The following is a 21,145-nucleotide window of genomic DNA, read 5'->3' on the forward strand; positions in this document are numbered from 1 at the left end:
AGCTGGGTGTTTCCATAGTGCTGTCGCCATGGCACCCAGCTAAGCACGCAGCCGGTGGCTCAGCGGCAGGCGGGGACTGGAGGAGGCCAGCCACTGGGACTGCCTGCCCATGGGGCAGGCTCAGGGCCGTTGTAAATGGCCGGCTGCCAGGTTGGAGGTGCAGACCAGGCTGTGCTCTGTCCTCTGCACTTTCCACACAGCTCGGACGTGCCCCTTATAGGTCATCCCCGTCCAGCAGCAGGTCAGAGTTGGCTGGGCCCTGCAGCACTGGCCGCCACCTCCTCTCCTCCCCATCCCCGCACCGGCCCCTTGTGTGGTGAAGCTCCTGCCTGGCCTAGATTTCCAGTATCTGCCCTGCACAGTCGTGGCCTCTCTGTATGAGGAGTCAGTGTCCTGGAAAAGGAGGTGAGGAGAGGCAGCTGTCATTCCTAGACGGAGTGGCAGCCACATGTCACGCGCTGACTCAGGCACCGCCATAGCCGGATGCTCATGTTGGGGCTCCGAGGCAGGAGGTGTCAGCTTCCCCCATCCCTCGGGGGCTGGCCATCCCTGCCTTGCAGCTCTGCTCTGGGAACATCTCTCCTCCCTGTCCCCAGGATTTGGAGGGGCCCCGCCAGAGCACCGTGCAGCCATACTTTCTGTCTCTCCCCCAACTTCCCCTGGGTTTCTCTTGTGACCTGTGTGCCACTCCCAGCCATTTACGGGGCTCCTTTGAGTAAGACGAAGCCTCAAAAATAAAACACCGATTCTCTCCCCGGCCAGGGAGGCTGCCATACCCTGCTAATGAGGCCAGTACCCCTCGCTGTACTCTCCCCCGGGGGACCGAGCATGAGCGTGAGAAAGTACCATAGCCTAAAAACCCAGAAACCGCCTGTAGGGTGGGCAGCCGTAGTGGCTCCAGGGGCCTCAGTTTGGAAGGTGCCGTTTTCAGGGTGAGGAGACCCAGGGGGCCCTGCGGCCTAGTTGACGCTGCTGTCCTGGGGTGACCGCTCCAAGCAGCACCTTCTCTTCCCCTGAGTCCTGTTTAGACAGTAACCCGCGTGGAGGCCCTGGCTCTGGGCAGCTCCCCCGGGCCTGCCTTTTCTCAGTGCCTCAGTTTCTTTTGCCGGGCGTCGGATCTCCTGCTGAGTGCTCTCTGCCCACCATGCTCTCCGGGCTAGCCACCGCTGGAAAAGTCCCCAGGGAGGGTACAGAATCCTCATGATGGGGTGCATTGGGGGTTTCTCCATGGAACCTCACTCACATTCCTGAGGCTGCCCCACTTAAGGGGTTCTGGGCACCGAATAGCTCTCTCCTGTGCATGAGGTCGGGGTCCAAAGCAGGCATCCCCATCACAGGCCACTCAGAGCCTGGAGGCGCACCCCAGCATCCCTGGCAGTTCCCTGGGGGAGGAGGGGGCAGGACCCTGCAGGCGGCCTTGGAACAGGCCTGGGTGTTGGTCTGAGTGGTGTTGCAGGGGCATGGGTGGGTGCTCATCTCCAGGCCCCTCTTTGTGCAGAAGCCCACCTGTTTCTCGGAATGCACCCTCCCCACCGAGTCCCTTTGATCTTGAAGGTCGGGAAAGGAGTCCAGCAGCCAGGCTGAGGCTGGAGCACAGCGGGCTCAGGTGTCCTCCTCCGTGGCTGCTGTATGTGGCGTCCTGGCCATGGCCATCATGCCCGTCCCAGGGTACCCCCGAATCTGGCTGTCCCACTCCGCCCCTTCCTGGGGAAGGAGCTTCAGAAGTTACTGGAGGTTCTTGGGAGCCTCGGAGCAGGAAGCCCTGGTAGGTGCATGTTGCGTAACCAGGGGAAAAGTACTTCGCGCTCCAGCTGTGGAGGAGGAGGTGGAGGAGAAAGTAGAGGAGGAGGAGGTGGAGGAGAAAGTAGAGGAGGAGGAGGTGGAGGAGAAAGTAGAGGAGGAGGAGAAGGAGGAGGCAGTGGGGGTGGCGGCAGAGGCCTCAGCGTGGAGCAGAGCTTGCTGGAAAGTCTGCTTAAGGCTGCCTTGCAGGGCCTCTCACCTGTGATCAAACTTCTTACTTCCCAAATGCCATCTCAGGTCCCCTTTAGGTGACCCTGTGGCCAGGCCCTGCAGCGCCTCTGGAGGGTCAAGGCCTATTGGGGATAGGAGTAGCAAGCCCGTTGTTTTGAGGGGCAGGTGGGGTTTAGTGTGGGAAAGCAAGGTGGGCTGCAAGGGCAGGGGAGCGCCGGGTTCCGTGTTGGGGGATGTGGCTGGGTAGGCTCTGGCCTTGGGGACAGCATGGTCTGCTCACACTGGCCAGCAGGCAGAGCCAGTGCCCGGTGGTAGCGCTGGGACCGACCCACACCCTGCCAAGCTGGTTCTCACCCCTGTAGTGGAGGCTTGCGGGGGTAGGGCAGTGAGGGAACAGGCTGCTCCGCTCCCCTCCCTGCCGCCCACCCAGCCCGGCACTGCCCACCCACGCTGAGTCAGAGCTGTGGGCGGGGCGGCCGCGAGGCTGAGTCAGGCGGGGGAGGCCGCCCCCTTGCGGAGGCCGCATCTTCTTAAGAGCCGATTCTGAACTGACCACTCCTTGACGGGCGATCCCGGTGGACGGGGGGTCTGAGTCCTGCTGTGGAGGGTCTGCCTCAGGCCGGTAGGGGCTCAGCCCAAGGCAGGTAGGCACAGGAGGAGAGGCGAGACAGAGGAGAGCTGGAAAGACCTTCCTGGCAGAGGAGAAGCTGGCTCCCTGCTGAAGCAGCTAGCCCCCTGCGGCCATCCAGGAGGGGCCTGGGTGTGTCCCTGGGGACAGGGTCTGTGCCTCGGGTGCTCCTCCCTCACCCTCACCAGCCACCCACAGCCTCATCAGTGTTTTGGGACGGAAAGTTTCCAGCCTACAAAACCGGAGAGCCGTTGACATCCAGGGTCGCAGTCGAGCCCTCCCACTGTCGGGCTGGGGTTCTGGAATCGGGAACCCCGGGTGCCGGGTGTCAGCTGTGCCATAGGGCTGTGGTGTCACGCGCTGCCCCAGACCTCAGGCACATGATCCGCCAGCTGGGGTCATGGAGGGGCCGGCGGGGGGTGGGGAGGCATGCTCCTCCCAGAGGGACAGAGGCAGAGAGCCCTGGGGTTTGGGACTGTCACTTCTACCCACAGCCCTGTTGGTCAGGTGGGTCATACAAGCCCTGCACCCATGGGCAGGCTGGGAGGCGCCTCTGCCCAGGATGGGAGCATGGTCCGGGGCCTGGGAGGCAGCGGCCGCCCTCAGCTTCTTCCCCACTCTCTCCCCCAAACTCCCCCTCTCCAGTTTCCTCCCGAGGCTCACATTGGAGAGGCCTGGGCTCAGCTACAGTTTCTTGATCTGGCTTTGTTTGCACTGCTTCTTTTAAAGAGTTTTTTAAATTGTGATAAAATACACATAACTAATACAGTTGACCACAGTAACCATTTTTAAGTGTACGACGGTTCAGCGGCATTAGTGCATTCATGTGGTTGTGTGATCATCACCACCATCCATGTCCAGAACTTTCCATCTTCCCAAAGTGAAGCTCTGGTACCCTCCGTCCTGGTGTGTTCAGAATCGGTAGCTGGATCTGGAGGCTCTATCAGGTTGAGACTCAGTTTTCCTTTTGGGGAAATCATTTTGGCTGGAACAGCCTCTGTCGTTTTGGCTGGAACCCTTTCTGGGAGGACCGTATGTCCACCAAGAAGCACAGAGTGGCCGAGACGTGACAGCCGCCACAGTCAGAGCCAGGGCCACAGCCGCAAGGGCTGCCGAGGGGCTGACCGCCGGGTCAGGGTGGGGACCGCCTGTTGGCTGCCCCTGGTTCTAGGGTCTGGCTTGACTACCTGTCTTTCCTGTGCCCAAGAGCACCTGCCAGGGCTGAGGGGGTTTCCAAAGTTTCCGTGTTTGTCCTGGACACATTCTCCCCATCCCCCCATCCCCCCATCCCACGGGGTCACCCGGGTGGGCACTCGAGCAGCTCCAAGGTGGAAGGGTAGCAGTCAGGCCTACTCCTCATTCCTGGTTCTGTGCTGGCCCCTCACCTGGGCACACCCTGTTCCCACAAGCGTGACCTGTGGATCTGACCTTACTGTCCCCGTGGACGCTGGTCTTGCTTTCTGGGCTCCCAGTCTCCATTCAGTGACCTCTTGTCTGATCCTCCCCACGAACTTCCTTCTCACGTTCTCCCTTGGTGTGTGCTCATCCGGAAACCAGGCAGCCAGGTGTCTTAGCGCCCTGCTCCCCGTCATTCAGAGCCGGGGCCGGGTGGGAGAGGAGATGAGTTGCGCCCGGAGCCCGCTCTGCAGCAGAGGGCTTCCCTGGGGTCCTTGGCCAGTGTCCTGGGCTCCAGCTCTCCTGCCTTTCGTGCTGGGGCTGAGATGGCTGAGATGGCTGAGATGGAGGGGCCCTGGAGGCAGAGGCACAGGTGAGAGTTCTCCCGGCAACGGGGAGGACCAAGAAGCTGTCCTGGGGCCCATGGAGCTGGGGTGCATCCACACCCAGGCTTCTGCGCCTTGGCCACAGGGAGGTGCACGTGACCCCACCCCACAGCGGGAGCCCCGAGGAGATGAGGCCGGCCCCCTGCCAGAGCATCCCGCTGGAGGCAGGACCCTCCCCTCACCAAGAGTGGTCCCGGGGCAGTGAAGCCTCCTGGGGATGTGGCCATCGGGCGTCTCCTGAGCAGTCCCAGGGCAGCTGAAGCCTCCTGGGGGCGCGGTTGTCTCCTGAGTGGCCGCAGATGCTGTTTTGTTTCCAGCTGCTCTGCACGAATGAGACATGTCCTTTGACTGAGTCCGTGGGGCTGCCCCACACTGGTCCTGACAGGCGTCCTTCCGTCGCTGGCTGAGCCTTTCTCCCTTTCCCTCCACAGTACATCGACGCCATTAGCAACAAGCAGGGCGAGCTGGAGAATTACGTGTCCGACGGCTACAAGACCGCACTGACAGAGGAGCGCAGACGCTTCTGCTTCCTGGTGGAGAAGCAGTGCGCCGTGGCCAAGAACTCGGCAGCCTACCACTCCAAGGTGAGGCGGCTGGGGGCTGCGCTGTGCCGGCGCTGGGACTTGCTGGCAGAAATAACCCAGGCCCCTGCCCCAGCCCCAGCCCCGTGAACATACCGGGGCGGTGTCCAGGCTCGGACTCTCATTCGTTTCAGGTTTTCTTGGGGGTGAAGTTCTAGGAGAATTACCAGGTCACACGGTGCGGGCATTTTGAAGACTCCCATTAGAAATTGCCACCTGCAACCAGGGAGAGTCTGGTAGGCTTTCAAGGCCTTCTAGAACATTCTTCTAGAATGTTCTTGGCTCTTCTGCCACAGCCATGTCCTGGGGAGGTGCAGGCTGACGCCAGGCAGGGGACGGTCATGCTCCGTACTGGATGCAGGAGTCCTGGTGGGTGGCCTCGGTGTCTTCACTTGCTCTTGCTGTGGTGCCTCTACCCACATTCCTGGGGAACAGCCTCTGGGCTCATAGCTCTGCTCACCAGAGGTGCTGAGGACTCCCAGCCCCAAGCCTGGGTCCCCAGCCACCCAAGACCACTGTGCCAGGGCCCCTAGGCCACCCAAGACAACTGTGACACCGGTCCCAGGTCCAGCAGCTGCCACAGCTCGGCTGTCCTACATGGACCTGCCACCCCTCACCCAACCCGAACCTGCCCTATCTCTTTGCTTCCTTGGCAGCCAGGGGCCCTGCCTGGCTCTCAGGTGGCCCCCCAGTCCCTCCCATGCTGCTCCAGAGGGGCCTCCCTGGGACTCACACCTGGTCACAGGGTCCTCCCCTGGCTCCCAGGCTCTTGGTGACCTGCGCCTCTACCACCTCTGCCTGCACCCCTGAGCCACTGGGGTCCCAGGTGGGGCCTTGGGTGGTGGCCACATGCTGCTGCCCTCGTGACCTCTGAGAGACCCCTCTGCCCGTCGTCTGTTGAGGGCCCCTCCTTGGGCCGGTAGACTCTTGGCCCTGTGTCTCCCACTAGGCGTCCCCTGGCACAGTCCTGCGGGCCCTGTGTCTCCCGCTAGGCGTCCCTCGGCACAGTCCTGCGGCCTTGTGTTTCCGGCCATCCCCAGCCTGGTCTTTCCTTGTCGGGGAATCCCGCCCTGGGATCCGCCATGTCCCAGGACCAAGCCTGGCCCTGCTGAACCAGGAGTGAGCTCCTCAGGGACGGGCTGCAGCAGCCCCCTCCACAGATGTCCTGAGCCCCGATGCGAGCAAGGGGATCCCCTCCTAGGAGGCTGACTTCGCCCCCAGAGCAGGCAAGGCCCAGAGGCCAGACTCCCCACCGGGAACAGGCAGGGCCAGCAGGCCCTGTTCACCCATGGTCCATGGGTAGGAGTTGGGATGGGAGCAGACGTGTCCCCTGGAACATTCTGGAACATTTCAAGAGTTTCGAAGATGTAGTGCAGGAGCCAAGCCCATCAGGGAGGCCCTGGTCATGTTTTTCTAAAATAAAGGATCCCAGGGATTCACGGGCTATACCTTGATACTTGTTCCCCCCACCCACCACGTTCTCATGTATGTGCACGTGCGTGCACACACACACACGCGTGCACACACACACAATACGGATCAGTGCTCCAGTCCCCACAGCCTGGGGACAGCCAGGAGACAAGTGCTCCTCCCTCCCTGGAGAGAGGCCCGTCCTGCTGGCCTGGGCCTGCTGGGTGCTGCGGGCAGGTGCAGGCAAGGACAGCAGCCGCACCTGTGACCCCTAGAGGCAACCTCGCTCCTGGAGGACTCACCGGTGACAGGCTGTGCTGCCCCAGCTGCCAGGCAGGGAGCGCTGTGGAGCGCAGGCCTCCCACCTGCTAGACCCAGGACAGTGGCGGGCGTCTGCGCCCTCTGGTGGGGGCCAGGCCCTGTGACAGGGCCAGGGAGCGGAGAGCGGGGCTGTCAGTGGCCGGGGTGCTGCCTGCAGGGATGGAGGGCGGGGAAGCCGGGCTGCTTGCCACAGGTGCCGTTGTCCCCCAGGAGGGGTTGCGGGATATGCCTGTGCGGTGGCGACAGCTGAGCTCCTGGGCTCATGGGCCCCCGGGCATGTGTGGAAGAGGCCCGTGTCCCACAGACCCACTTGGACAAGCCTCTGGGCTGGGGACCAGGGTGTGAGGGCAGCCTCCTCCCAGGGCAGTTCGTAGTAGCTCCCCGGTGCTTGGGTTTGGGCCTGCCTTGGGGCTCTCAGGGTGGGGGGGGTGACGCGGGCTCGTGGCCGCTGTGTCAGGGCTGTGCTGCTGTGAGGTCGGTGTCCCCCGGCCGTCTGCCCTAGTCCTGGTCCCTGCTGGCCTCTCGGCGCCACCGAAGACTCACTCCTCTACCACTGATCTAAGTCAGGGCTCGGCAGACATTCTAAATGACCAAAAAGTTTCTGCTTTTGGCTCTGTGGGGCCGTGCAGTTTCCAGCTCTGTTACTGTAATATGAGAGCAGCCATGAATCAATGATTCACAAATAGATGCACAGCTGTGTTCTAATAAAACTTTGTTTACAAAACAGGCCAGCCCTAGGGCTGTGGTTTGCTGAGCCCTGGTCTAAGCCAGCAGCAGAGGGGTGGGGGTGGCGTGGGGAGGACTTGCTCAGAAGGGCTGTCGTCCAGCACCCTCTGCGGGTGCCCAGCCACGTGTAGAAGGGAACGGGGATGAGTAGGGGGAGCAGTGAAAGCCGGAGAGGCTCCCAGAGGTGCCAGAGACATAGCAGTTCTGGCCCACAGCTTAAGGGTCTGGGGGTCCCGGGAATCCAGGCCCTGCAGCCTGCTTAGGCCAAATGGCCAGGAGGGGCAGGGGCTACTTGATTAGCTCCCAGGACCCAGGCCTGGCCGGCCCCGAGTCCCAGAACCTTTCTCCATGCCTGTGTCTTCCTCATCCTTTGTCCCCACTGTGCTCAGCTGGTCTCTGTCCAACAGGCCTCAGAGTACGCCCGAGGGGAGAGCAGGCTCTTGGGCCCAAGGGCAGTGGATGGAGCAGTGAGCCTCAGTGTATCTGACGGGGCTGCCTTCCTGCCCTCGGCAGCCAGGACTGTCCCCCACTGGGCAGCACCGCCCCCTCCCCCGGCCACCTGGGGTGCCTTCCTAGCACTTTGGGGTTTGCTCACCAGGGTTTGACCTTGTGCGTCCCTGTCCGTTCCTCCTTCCTCCAGGCCCTGATGGGACCCACGGGGGTTGGGCCTGGGTTTGCTCTCATCCCTGGAGGTCCCCCGACTGCACGGCTTGTGGTCGCATCCCAGGCCCTTTTCTGGCAGCCGCTTCTGTGGGTTGGGGTCAGAAGCTCACGGGTGGCCTGTCTTTCTGAAAGGTAACACCTGGTGAAGAGCAGCCTCCAGCCCCAGAGGGTGCTCAGGGAGGGCCCTCAGGGCTGTGCCAGGCTGCAGGAGCCTGAGCCAGCCCTGACCTCTCCCTTCCTGCTTCTTCCACTTCAGGGCAAGGAGCTGCTGGCACAGAAGCTGCCGCTGTGGCAACAGGCTTGTGCCGACCCCAGCAAGATCCCGGAGCGCGCCGTGCAGCTGATGCAGCAGGTGGCCAGCAACGGTGCCACCCTCCCCAGCGCCCTGTCGGCCTCCAAGTCCAACCTGGTCATTTCGGACCCCATTCCGGGGGCCAAGCCCCTGCCAGTGCCCCCCGAGCTGGCACCGTTCGTGGGGGTGAGTCTGTGGCCTCTGGAAAGCTTCACGGGTGTGGGTGGGAGGGCAGCTTGTTGTCAGGGCAGGGGGTGGCCAGGGTGCAGAGCTCAGGGGCCCCTGCTGAGAGGGTGGAGGGCTCCTTTTCCCCCGGCTTTGTCCGGGGTGGGCTCCAGCAACAGCCTGCTCTGCCCCCTTCCCTGCAGCGGATGTCTGCCCAGGAGAGCACACCCATCATGAACGGCGTCGCAGGCCCGGATGGCGAGGACTACAGCCCGTGGGCTGACCGCAAGGCTGCCCAGCCCAAATCCCTGTCTCCTCCGCAGTCTCAGAGCAAGCTCAGCGACTCCTACTCCAACACACTCCCCGTGCGCAAGAGCGTGACCCCAAAAAACAGCTATGCCACCAGTAAGGGCTCCGCTGGAGTGTTGGGCTGGGGTCCCTGGACATACCTCCCCAGACCCTACAGTCATGCCACATCCCTGAATGGGGGCCTGGGAGACCCTGAGTTTCACAAGTGTGTGACCGTGTGTGCCTGCATGCATGTGGTACATACCTGTGTGCCTGTCCAGCATCCAGCTCCCTCTTGTCAAGCCTCTGGTGCTCAGTGGGGCGTGAGTGGGGTACAGGGTTAGGCTCATGCAGGCAGCAGCCACTTGGGAGCAGGTAGCTTCTGCTCCAGAAAGCTTAGCCAGCCCACGTGCCCACCTGGGGCACAGGCGGCTGTGCCCTCAGCACCTCAACCAGGCTCCCTGGGCTTTGCTGCCCCGTCAGCCGGGGACAGTCCCCTTACCTGTCCCTTGTCCCAGCAGCCGAGAATAAGACTCTGCCTCGCTCGAGCTCCATGGCAGCCGGTCTGGAGCGCAACGGCCGCATGCGGGTGAAGGCCATCTTCTCCCACGCTGCTGGGGACAACAGCACTCTCCTGAGCTTCAAGGAGGGTGACCTCATTACCCTGCTGGTGCCTGAGGCCCGCGATGGCTGGCACTACGGAGAGAGTGAGAAGACCAAGATGTGAGTGTCTCTCGGGAGCGGGCTCCAGGCAGCCGCTGCCTTCAGCAAGTGTGTGGGGCAGCGACACTCAGATGCACTGGGACCTTGTGTTTAGAGTGGCTGTGCAGGTTGCGGGTCCTCGCCATAGAAGACCTGGGCAGTGAGAGCAAGCGTGACCTGGGGTCTTCGCCACCAACAGGCGTCTTGTCCCCGGCAGGTGTCTTCGCCCCAACCACCTCCCTGCAGGGGTCTTCCCTACAGGAGGGGTCTCCCCCCACGGCAGGGATCTCCCCCAATGGCAAGGGTCTTCCCCCAACGGCAGGGGTCTCCCCGCAACGGCAGGGGTCTCCCCCCAACGGCTCGGGTCTCCCCCGCCATGGCTGGGGTCTTTCACCACAGGGTCTAGTGACCTCCTTGCTCCATCGCCTCCCTGTGCCACTCAGATTGGCACAGGGTGTGGCGTCCCACACGTGTACGCACTCAGCACGTCCAGCCGAAGCCCTGTGGTGGGCGTCAGTTTCCCGCAGTTCGCAGGTGCAGGGCAGGGCTTGGCCATCCTGAGACCGCAGGCTTTCTGTGGCTTTCAGCTCTTCTACGTGCCAGAGGGGCTTTTCAGTTTGGAGTTCTAGAAGTCACCTATGGAGTCAGATGGGCCACACCTCCTCAGTTTACCGAATGCTGTTGCAGAGAGGCTGGGCCAGGGTGCCACCCTCGCTGGACCTGGGGGCTGCGTTCTCAGGGCTGTGTTTGTGCGGGTGTGTCTCTTGGCAAGATGGGAAAAGGCCCTGACATTTGTGCCTTCCTAAGCTTGGCCTTGCAGCCACCACTCTGGGGAGGGGGCCCAGGGCAGGGGGTCTCCCAGGAGGCTGCTCCATCTTTCTTCCAGTGGCCACTCCAATCTTGGTGCCATCCGTGGCTTAGCGTGGCACTGGGGCTGCGAAGCGGGAGCAACTGCTCTGCCCGGGCTCTGGGGCCTTGCAGTTGGGTCTGGTGAGGCCGGCAGCTCCCACCAGGTTGAGGACAGCCGGGGCCACCTTGCCCTCGAGGCTGAGCACACAGTGGGAGCAGGCTGCGGTCTTGGTCTCCCTGGAGCACTGTCTCTGTTCCTCCAGAGACAGCCACGCAGCCATGCTGGGGAGCTAGAGGGACTTGTGCTTGGATGGTGGTCGGTGGGGGATGGGGAGCCTCTGGGCTGAGCGTGGCTCTTACCTGGGGCTTCTCTTCCAGGCGGGGCTGGTTTCCCTTCTCCTACACCCGGGTCTTGGACAGCGATGGCAGTGACAGGCTGCACATGAGGTGAGCGCTGGGCCCAACGGGAGTGTAAGATCCCCAGCTCGGGAGAGGGGCTGTGATGACACCAGGTCCCTGGGCTTGGATTGCTCGGCTGGGCTTCTGGTTCCTTGTCTGCTACTGCAGGGCCATCCCCAGTGGCCCTGAGAGCTGGACGCTTGAGGCCTTCAGGGTGGAGGCATGGTGGTGCCCTGTGCAGTGGGGCCCGAGAGCCCTGGGGACACCAGTGCAGGCAGCAGGTGCTATGGGGGCAGCTCCTGGGGGCCAGGTGTGCAAGGACCTGGCTGTCCCAGGTCCTCCAGTTTCTCCCAGCCTTCAGAGAATCGCAGTTGAAAGTGGGGTACATGGCTGCTGTGGCAGCCCAGCTTCTCTGGAGTCCTCCCGGCTCAGCTTCATGGCCAGAAGGAGGGAGGGAGACCAGACTGGCCCGGCCCATGGTCCCCAGGGCTGCGGCCTTGGCCTGAGAGCAGCCTCCCCGCGTGTGGCGTGGGGTAGGTGAGGGTGGGCAGTCCAGGGAGCCACAGGGTTGTGGGGTGTTGGGGGCATCCGGCCTGCTGGGCCGCCTCTGAGTCCCTGCGCCTACAGCTTGCAGCAAGGGAAGAGCAGCAGCACGGGCAACCTCCTGGACAAGGACGACCTGGCCATCCCGCCCCCAGATTACGGCGCCGCCTCCCGGGCCTTCCCTGCCCAGACGGCCAGCGGCTTCAAGCAGAGGCCCTACAGCGTGGCCGTGCCCGCCTTCTCCCAGGTCAGTGGGCGGGGCCGGGGCTGGGAGGGGCCTGCAGGTGGAATAGTGGGCTCAGCCTGCAGTCCCACGTCGGAGCCTCCGCTGAGGGGCCAGGTGCCTGGGGTCTGGGTCTCTTTGGACAGGCCTGGGGTGAAGGCTCCATGATTTGGGAATGTGTACACACGCCTGCTTCGGCCTCAGGCTGCCCGCCTCGCCCCAGCAGGCTCCCTGTGTCGGCACGCTGGGGCTGGGGTCAGCCTGTCCCTCATGGTGCCCTCAGCCAGCCACGGGCAGCTCACTGCTCTGCCCAAGGGGGCAGCGTCTGGGCTGGGAAGTGGCTGGCCTAGGGGTGGGCCTGGACACCGCCGCCTTTTGGGAGAGCCAGGGGGTCAGGATCTCTTCCGTGAGAACCACGGGGCTCCCTCAGCCACATCCATGAGATGGGAGTGCTTGCTGCTCAGCCCTGGCATGTGGCTGGACGCTTCCAGTCAGTGTGACCCTGGATTTGGACCATCTGGTGCTGGGAGGCCAGAGGTGGAGGATCAGGGCCTGGGTCCTAGGCCTTGGTGTGGGTCTTCGGAAGCCCAGGATCATGGCGGTCCTGGTATCTAGGCTGGGGCAGGGTGTGAGTGTGCATCGCAACTTGCCGGGTCCCAGCCCGCTCCGTCCAGGGAGGCTCCTGGGGTTGGAGGGTTGGAGACCCCTGTCTGTCTGGGGCTCCTCAGCCGGAGGTCCAGTTTGTGGGATGTTGGCTGGGCTAGCAGCTTTGTTCCCAGGGCCGGTCTGCAGGGCTGGGCCTCAGGCAGGGGGCAGAGAGAAGAAGAGAACCCACCTTTTTCCAAGATAACAGGTAGCCTGGGTGACTACTCAGCTATTGATCCACAAGTGAGGAGCCCCCAGATTGACAGCCTGAGCTGAGGCCGCAGGAGGCGACCTGGAGAGGTTTGGGCTCTGGGCCGTGGGTGTTCCACAGGTCAGCCTCTGGGGTGGGCTGAGTGCTGGGAGAGCTAAGGAAGGGTCTGCACCTGCCCTAGGCTCCGGGCCAGACCAGACCATGCTGGCAGATAAAGGGCGCAGCCAGCCCCAGCGCCACACCTGGGTCACCCTCCCAGGCAGCGTCACCCTCCCAGGGGCTGGGATGGTACATGTGACAAGTTTCCAGGAAACTGCAGCTGGGGTCTGGCCCTGGGTCCCACGAGCAGGCAGAGGGGTCTCAGGGGCCGGCCCAGGCATGGGTGAGGTGCTGCAGGTGCCCTGCGGGGGCCTCGGCTCCCTGGGGGCGGGTGGAGGGGTCTCAGGCGGCTGGTCTTGCATGTGTTTGGGAGTGTGCAACAAGCACACAAATTCAGGTAGCCGCTGGCTGGAGGAGGTATCCCCATTAATTTGGGCAGTCATTACTTTACCACTGGGACCAGGGCTCCAGGCAGGTCTCTGAGTGCTGTGGCCAGGAGATGGGGAGCCTTCCAAAGGAACACGGTTTGAACCCTGTCCAGGCAGGATCACCATTTGTGGGTGTGTCCAGGCACTGGGTGGGGGTAACCACAGGCCCCGTCACCCGGCCTGACGTGTTTCCGCCTCTGCCCCCAGGGCCTGGATGACTATGGAGCCCGGTCCATGAGCAGGTAAGGGGGCTTTCAGACCTGTCTTTGGGACCGTGGGTGGGTGTGAAGAGGCCGGGTGGGGCAGGTCCCTCTCCTAGGACCTGGGGCCACCTCTTCTTCCTTTAGGGCCCAGCCTGGCCCTTCACCCGTCACGGCCGGGGACGTCCCCTAGGGCCTCCTGCTCTCTCCGAGTGACACGGGAACCCCCCTGGGCCCTGCCCCTCTTTCATCGCATCTGGCCGGCCCCATCCATCCCTGTCAGGCAAGGTTGGGGAGGGTGGCTGAGGCTGGCATCCATGGCTGGGGCTGTGGCCTCCTCTGCCCCCAGCCTGTGCTCCGCCCTTGTCCTGGGCCTTCCTGGAGGGCCAGGAGGCCGACGGGAGCTGCTGAAAGGGGCATTGCTCGGTGCGGGCGGACCGCCGCCTGTGGCTGGGCAGCGTCGTGCAGCCGGGCAGCCGTCCTGTGCTTTGTTTCACAGTGGCAGCGGCACGCTGGTGTCCACAGTGTGAGGACGCTGACCCCGGGCAGCCGCTGCTCTGAAGAGCTTCCGCGCCTTCCCCCTGGTCTCGTCCGTTTTCCTCCTCAGCTCTCGCTGGTTTGTTCTTGGGTTGTTTTTCTTTTCCACCTGCCCCTTGCCTTTTGGTTGGTGACCCCAGACTCTGTGATCCCCCAGGGTCCATGGTGCTGCTCCATCCGCCCCCCACGCCCCCCTCGCCGTGTTTACGCGCCCCACCCTGTGTGTCCCAGCCTTTTGAGCAGAAACTGCCAGGCAGGACCTGCTGGGCCGTGCGGGGCACCTTCGGCCCCACCCTGCAGTGTCTGTGGCACTCACTGCTTTTCTAAGGCTCGCCGTGAGCCAGGTCTAAAGTTTGAAGAAAAAGAAAAATCTTAAAAAAAAAAAAAAAAAAAAAGATGAAAAACAGGAAAAAGGACTCTTTTTTTTTTCCTGAAAAACAAAAACTGATCTGCATGGACTCCGGTGTGCGCTGTTATCTCGCATCCGACTTCCCCGGTGCGATGGCCTCTGTCCGGATAGGGAAGGTGCTGGGGTCCCTGGCTGCCCCGGCCCCTGTGGAGGGCTGCACAGAGAAAGGGGGGCTCGTGCCAAGCTCGTGGGGCCTCCTGAGGAAGCCGGCCGCTCCTGTGAGGGAGGCCGGGCCCGGGCACCTGAGGGCTTCTCCCTCCGGACGCTGCGGGCCAGGTGTACGTAGAGCAGCGCGGCAGGGTGGCCTCGCCTCCCATCGGGGGCAGGCGCTGCCCAGCTGGCCGCCCACGGACATTCCAAAGACCTTCAGAGACCACCCCACCCCCACATTCCTTTGACCAGCCTTGTGAGGGCATCGAGGCTGCCCCGGGCTACCTGGCTGCTCCGGGCAGGGTGTGCGGGCCGGGCCCGGCCGGGGGAGGGCAGCTCTGGGCACGCCGCACCCACGCCCTCCACCTGGGGGAAACAGGTGGTTCCTGCCCGGTTCTTCCTAAACGCTCTCGTCTTTTTGTGTGTCTTGGTGACTTTAGAAACAAACACAGTGGACTCAATGGCTACTGGTATTGTCTCTTCCCACACTGAACTCTGGGGAATTGAGTGCAGGGCACAGCCCAGCTCAGCCTGCCCGCTGGTGGGAGCCCCTGGGAAGCTGCGGCGCTCCTTTATCTGATGTGGTTTAGCAAAAGCCTCCCGCACACCTCCCCGTGGCCTGGGACGTGGCTTGTTAGTGTTTGTGTGGGAAGCAGCTCAAGACGCGGACCGCTTGACATTAACGAGAACGCAAGGACGGACCGGGCCCTGTGTAGAGACCCTTCCGCGCCGGCGTTCCCGCTCCGCTAAAGATTTCAAATCCAGGGGATTCCATGCACAATGGATGAATGTAGACACAAAACAGCAACACTTGTATGAAGATGTAAAGTGCTGAACATATTTTTTTCCTGTTTCCTTTCCTTTTTTAAAAAAATCTGAATTGTGCCCTGTACTGCAGTTACTTGTTTGAATAAAAGTTTTATTTATTGCACGAGTTGGGTATGGACCTCCTTCCGGTTCCCGGCATGCGTCTTTGCCGCGGGGGCCCCGCCTCGTGCCCGCCTCTGCTAGGTATTTTCTCGGCACTTAGTCGCCTGCTAGATAACCTGGGCTTGCACACAATGCTGGCCCCAGTGACAGTCACTCACTCTGCCCTGGCTCTGCGGGGGGCCGTCTGCAGCTGAGCCAGGCTCCAGAGGCGCCGTCCGGGGAGAGCCAGAGCCCCAGCTGTGTGCCGACTCCGAGTGCTCCAGGGTTCTAGGTCTCCTGGCAGCTCGCCCGTGGTCCCCCCTCCTCTGCACCCCCGAGTCCTCAGACCGACCCCATGCTGCCTCCAACTGAGCCTTGTGTTTCCTTGCAGCGCCGATGTGGAAGTGGCCAGATTCTGAGCCGCCTGACTAGAGTTAGTAAGTTGCCTGGCGTTCTTGTGCGGTCACTGGCCTCTCCAGTGCTTCTACACGGGCCCTCTGGCCTCAGTCACGCAGCCTGGGTGGGGAGGGCCCGGCTGCATGGCGAAGCCAGGGGTCCACCGAGCCTACCTCTTGCTCTGGGTGCTGGGCCTTCTCTACTGGGTCCCCTCCTTGGGTTCACGGTGTCTTTCTCCGAAGCTTGTGGACTCTGGCTGGCTGTGCCCGGGGCTCGTCTCACTGCTGGGTATGGCTCTGGCCCTGACCTTCTGTGTGGTCCTCTCCTGTCCTGCCGGGGACTTCAATTATAGTCAAAGGGTGACCCCGGCAAGCAGCTGCAGCCCGGGCCTTTCCCGCCTGACTCGCAGCGCCAGCTTGGGCTCCTTCGGGTGTGTGTGCCTTTGGGGCTGGTAAGGATGACAGCCTCGTGAGGACTGGCAGTCGGGGTCCTGGGGAGAACCCTGGGGAGCTCCATAGGCACTGGAGCCAGGTGTTGGGCCCACTGGGGACCGGGCTGTGCTGTTAGTCTGACCTTGCCTCTTCTGTCCCTCAAGCCCCACAATGTGGACCCAAGATACTGGCTCCACCCAAGTGTGGATCTGCAGACCTGGAGGGCTGCTGGGCCCAGGTTTGAGCTGACGCTCACTCTGGGGACCACAGGGCCACTATGGCTCCAATTCCAGTGGGACTCTGGAGTCCGGGTCTGAGCCCATTTTCTCGCGGGTTGAGCAGGCCACTTCCCTGGTGCCTGGTGTATATTTGGGATGTGCCAGGCTGTCCAGGAGCAGGCCCTCTGCCCTCATAGGGGGCCCTTGCCCACACCTTCCAATCGCGCCTGTACCTGTGTCTGGGCGGGTCCTGCTTCCCACCACCCTCCCATCCCCAAGTTGCTAGGAGGGCGGCTCTGCAAAGCCAGTGCCTGCATCCTTCACAAAGGACATGGGTCCCTGTGTGTCCCTGGTGGTCACAGCAGGCATCCTGGCCCATAGGCCCTGCATCCTTCACAAAGGACATGGGTCCCTGTGTGTCCCTGGTGGTCACAGCAGGCATCCTGGCCCATAGGCCCTGCATCCTTCACAGAGGACATTGGTCCCTGTGTGTTCCTGGTGGTCACAGCAGGCATCCTGGCCCATAGGCTGCCAGGCCCCAGGCAGATCATGGATCTGTCTTCTTTCATTGCCTTTCTGTTGTTGATATTCGGCACGAATTCTGGAAGGTTCTGTAGAAAAATGCTCCTGAAGTTTGGGGACTGGATGGAGATGCTCTGGGTTGGCCCTGGCCGCCACCTTGCCTTCTGCCTCCATCTTCCTCCCTTCTGAGACACTGTTTCTGGGAGGCCTCCAGACCCCCCCACTTCCCCAGGTCCCTCTGAGCTGAGAGGGCTGAACTGCCCTCGCCTGGTGAGGCTTGGAAGGGGTGAAGGCTCAAAGATGAGGCTGGCACAGCCTCTGTCAGGGACCACGTCCCTTGGTGGAGGGCAGAGACCCCGGGTGGCAGTGCCAGTGGGGTGGTGGTGCTCAGCCCCAGCACCACTCCACAGCGCCAGGGGCCAGCTTCCCGGCCACGCAGTCTGCCTGGGCTGACAGCTCAGCTGGGATTGGGGGTGTCGAAAGCCACTTGCAGTTGGTCAGGAGACTCCCCAATCCCATTGCCACCCTGTCATGTCCCAGCTTTGGGCCCTGGGAAGGGGGCCTTGGAATGAGAGTGGAGGGGCGAGCACCCTGGCCGCTGTCCATACTCGTCAGCGGAGGCCCAAGCGCCCATGCTGGACCCGATTCCAGAAGGGCCCACCTTCCGAAGACATGGAGAAACAGCTGACGGGAGAAGACAGAGAACAGGTGCTGTCCGCCCAGCTCCAGGTCTGGAGTCGCCCAACTGGTCGAAACGCGCTTTATGACGGCTCCGTTTCTTCTCAGAATCTTCCTGCTTCATGTTCAAGTTGTTGGTGAAGCTGCCGGTTGGCCGGGCACCGTGGCCCACACCTGTAATCCCAGCACTTTGGGAGGCTGAGGCGAGAGGATCTCTTGAGCCCAGGAGTTCGAGATCAGCCTGGGCAACGTAGGGAGACCCCCATCTTGACCAAAAAAAGTTAAAAATTAGCCAGGCGTGGCGGCGCGCGTCTGTAGTCCCAGCTTCTCAGGAGGCTGAGGTGGGAGGATTGCTTGAGCCCAGAGGTTGGAGGTTGCAGTGAGCTACAATTGCACCACTGCATTTCAGCCTGGAAGACAGAGCAAGACCCTGTCTCAAAATAATAATACAATTTAAAAATTACAAAAGCCACCGGTCACCCCTGCGGCTTTGCTTAGGAGCCTCTGAGGGGCGGCTCTCTGTGAGGAGACAGAGCCCAGGCCTCTGCATTCTGAGGCCAGCACCCTGCCCACCCAACAGCTCCCCCACACGTGATGCAGGCCCTCCGCTCTTGGACATGTCTGGTGACTTTGCTAGCTGGAGAGGTGCTGGTGGTGTCATTGGTTAGTTCGTGGCAATCGCTGCCCAGGGTCATGTCCTGCAGGAGGTGGGGCCTGGCACGTGTCCTCCGGCAGGGACCAATGTCTGTGGCTTCCGTGTGGTGACCTTGCAGTGGCTTTGGGCTTCAAACTTTGTCATATTCTATTGGCTCAGTTAGGCCCCCACTCTCAGCACAGCGAGCTCCCCGCCGGCCTCCTGGGCGCGTCTTTCCCAGACGGCTGGGGGGTGGGGGAAATAGGGACGCCCAGCCCCTCCTCGTGGGCCTGCTGTCCCAGCCAGCCTTGGGCTCTGGCCTGCGCTCTCCCCATCCTCGCCGACCCCCCTGCCCCCGTCAGGCTGAGATTGGACACAGCATTTGCAGCCCCAGCCCCAGGGTCCTCAGAGCCACCCAGTGTGGATGGTTTAGCTCCCTCCACCTGGTCCCACTGTTCTGGGAGACAAGAAGAGAAAAATGCAGATTAGAGAACAGGCCTGCACCAGTGGAGGGCTTCCTACCCCTGCAGCTCCCCGTGGGGTCCAGGTGAGCGATGTGCCTTTGCCACTGACTTTCTGATGAGAATCAGCTGTGATTTGGGGCAGGAGTGAGAACCACGTGGCTGCGCTGCCCTCAGCTGTGGTCTGGGCCAGATCTAGGACCCTTCTCTGGGAACCCACATTTTTTTTTTTTTTTTTTGAGACAGGGTCTTACTCTATCACCCAGGCTGGAGTGCAGTGGTGGGAACACAGCTCACTACTGCCTTGACCTCCTGGGTTCAAGCGATCCTCCCACTTCAGCCCCCCCGTGGAGCTGGGACCACAGGCATGCACCACTCTCCCGCACCTGCCTATTTTTTTTTTTTTTTTTTTTTTTTTTTTTTTTTTTGGTAGAGACGGGTCCATTTTGCTGCCCAGGCTGGTCTTGAACTCCAGGGCTCAAGTGGTTCCTCCTGCTTTGGCCTCTCAAGAGTGCTGGAATTCCAGGCAGGAGCCACCATGCCCAGCCAGCCCCATTTCTATTCTCCCCAGAGCTCCCACCACAGAGCCCTTCCCTAGGAGTGGGTCTAGCCTGGCAGGCAGATAGGGCATGGGCAGACATCACTGATGGAGGTGAACTCCTCACCAGCGGGCCCCTAGGCAGCCCCTACCCAGGCCCCATGAAGGGCAAAGCTGCACAGATCAAAGCTGAAAAAAGCCGGGGATCCAGCAGACCCTGAGGCTCCAACACGTTGAGAGTAGATCAAAAGATCCTTTCAGCAGGGTGCCAATGCTTAGACGCCATCTGGGAGTCTGGGAGCCTTCCGTCAGTCTCTTCCACATGCTTTATTCTCTTAAAAACTCAGTCTGTAGTGTTTCAAGTTCTTAGAAAACACAAAGTCCTCAGGAAAGCTTAGGGAGCTGCCTCTGTCCTGCGCCTCTTCCTGGGCAGCTGGACGGAGCCCTGCCTGCCCACCCCAGGGTTTGCTTCCGGCTGCCTGTGCCTCTTCCCGGGTAGCTGGATGGAGTCTGCCTGCCCGTCCGCAGGGTTTGCTCCCGGCTGCCCGGGCTCCTGTGGACCCAGCTGTGCCAGAGGTGACTCCGCTCCAGGTAATGGCTCCAGAGTCCAAGCACAGCTTTGCTAGAGCACAGTCCCGTCCCTGCTGCGTCTTCATGTCCACCTGCCATCTGTGCTGTCACCCTTGGAGCTGCCTGACATCCCCCATCCTGTCCTGTGCTGTCCCCTCTGGGGGTGGGGACTCCAAAGAGAAAGGCCCAGGCGTCCCTCTCATCCGTGCTCATCTTGTTCCATTTCAACTTCTTGTCTCGAGTCGTATTTGTGCATCAGCTGTGGCCCCGGGGATGTGGGGGAGGGCATGGTACCCCTTGGGGGACAGGTGGCTGAGCCCGCAGCAGAACCACTGTCTGGCCCAGGGGATGGCCAGCTGCTCTGCAGGGCCCATGGGTGTCCATCTGCAGCCCTGTGGGAGCCGCGAGCCTAACCTGCCTTCTCTGGATGCCCCCATGCCAGGGCTGGGCTGGGCGCCCTGCCAAACTCTGTCCCTGGGTGTGGGCCTGGCCTGGTGGGGGAGCCACCAAACTGGTGTGTGCCCGGTTCAGGCCTGTCTTGAGTCCCCAGCCTCAGTGGTGATGTCCGCCCCTCACTAGGAGATTGCGGCTGGCCTGCCCCGCCCCACCCCGCCCTGCCCTGCCCACCCACGCTGCTGGGAGGGTGATGGATCGGGGTGGGGGCACCCTGCCTTGTCTAGGGCACGTAGGGTGAGCCGAGGGTAGTGGACTTGGGGGTCAGGCAGCCTTGCAGACAGCTCCTGGCCCTCCCTGCCCTGCAAAGCAGCCTCTGTTGTCTGTGAGCTCTGTGCCCTGAGATCGGACCGTAGGCATCCAGCACTGGGGATCCCTGGGGCATCGGCCAGCCCAGCTGGCACAGTTCACCCATGGTTTCTGCCCTAAATTAAAACCACGTTTTTCTCTTTCAGGAATCCCTTTGCCCACGTCCAGCTGAAGCCGACAGTGACCAACGACAGGTCTGCCCCGCTCCTCAGCTGATGGCCACATCTGCGGCGCTGCCGGTCCGGCGGCTTCCCCCGCCCTCCCCATGTAGCCTGTTCTGTCATCATTTGTGCGTTCCTGTTTAGAGAACATCCAGGCCTCGGCTGCCTGGCCTTGCCCCACTTGAGTCTGGTCTGGACTGGATCCCAGCTGTTTTAGGCAGGGCCGGGCAGAGTGGGGCGCAGGCCCCTGAAGGGTGAGACCCAATGGCTGCGCTGCCCAGGGCTGAGGGGCTGCCTCTTGAGGGTACACACCTCTGGTTACATGGCCATGGAGCCCTGGATGCCCCTGAGTTAAGGGAGGACATTTGGCCAGCTGGTGGCTGGGAGGGGAGCCCGGCTGCCTTGCTGCTTCTCTTGCCTAATAAACAAACAGGCTCCTTCTGCACCAGGTGTGATCTGTCCGCCCCAGGGCCAGAAGGCGGGGAGCACGGGGATGGGAGCGCCCGCACCCTGGCTGGAAGATGAACTTCCCATAAGCACGTAATTCCCTGCAGGTCTGGCAGCTGCACCTGGAGTGGAGTGTGGGGCCTGGTCCCTCCCCGTGCCCCTCAGTGGGGGCTCTCCTGGGCCCCTCACTCCCACTG

At 62.3% G+C, this 21,145-nt stretch overlaps 1 protein-coding gene across 4 annotated transcripts in view; it reads left to right on the top strand.

Moving 5' to 3' along the window:
* Positions 1 to 20,946, top strand: part of BAIAP2 (BAR/IMD domain containing adaptor protein 2) — a 79,716-nt gene extending 58,770 nt beyond the window's left edge. Inside the window, exons 7-15 of one of the 4 annotated variants that reach the window (XM_054458582.2) lie at positions 4,812 to 4,964; positions 8,338 to 8,559; positions 8,742 to 8,943; positions 9,348 to 9,549; positions 10,756 to 10,824; positions 11,404 to 11,566; positions 13,133 to 13,167; positions 15,522 to 15,567; positions 20,487 to 20,625. In XM_054458582.2, the coding sequence (XP_054314557.1) occupies positions 4,812 to 4,964; positions 8,338 to 8,559; positions 8,742 to 8,943; positions 9,348 to 9,549; positions 10,756 to 10,824; positions 11,404 to 11,566; positions 13,133 to 13,167; positions 15,522 to 15,549 (1,074 nt within the window). In that variant the 3' untranslated portion in view covers positions 15,550 to 15,567; positions 20,487 to 20,625. Of the gene's footprint in view, positions 1 to 4,811; positions 4,965 to 8,337; positions 8,560 to 8,741; positions 8,944 to 9,347; positions 9,550 to 10,755; positions 10,825 to 11,403; positions 11,567 to 13,132; positions 13,168 to 13,624; positions 15,153 to 15,521; positions 15,568 to 20,486 lie in introns of those variants that run through there. The other 3 variants (XM_054458579.2, XM_054458580.2, XM_054458578.2) reach the window with 3 other exon arrangements.
* Positions 20,947 to 21,145: the final 199 nt, after the last annotated feature.

Source organism: Pongo pygmaeus, chromosome 19, assembly GCF_028885625.2.
Source record: "Pongo pygmaeus isolate AG05252 chromosome 19, NHGRI_mPonPyg2-v2.0_pri, whole genome shotgun sequence".
Taxonomy (NCBI): domain Eukaryota; kingdom Metazoa; phylum Chordata; class Mammalia; order Primates; family Hominidae; genus Pongo; species Pongo pygmaeus.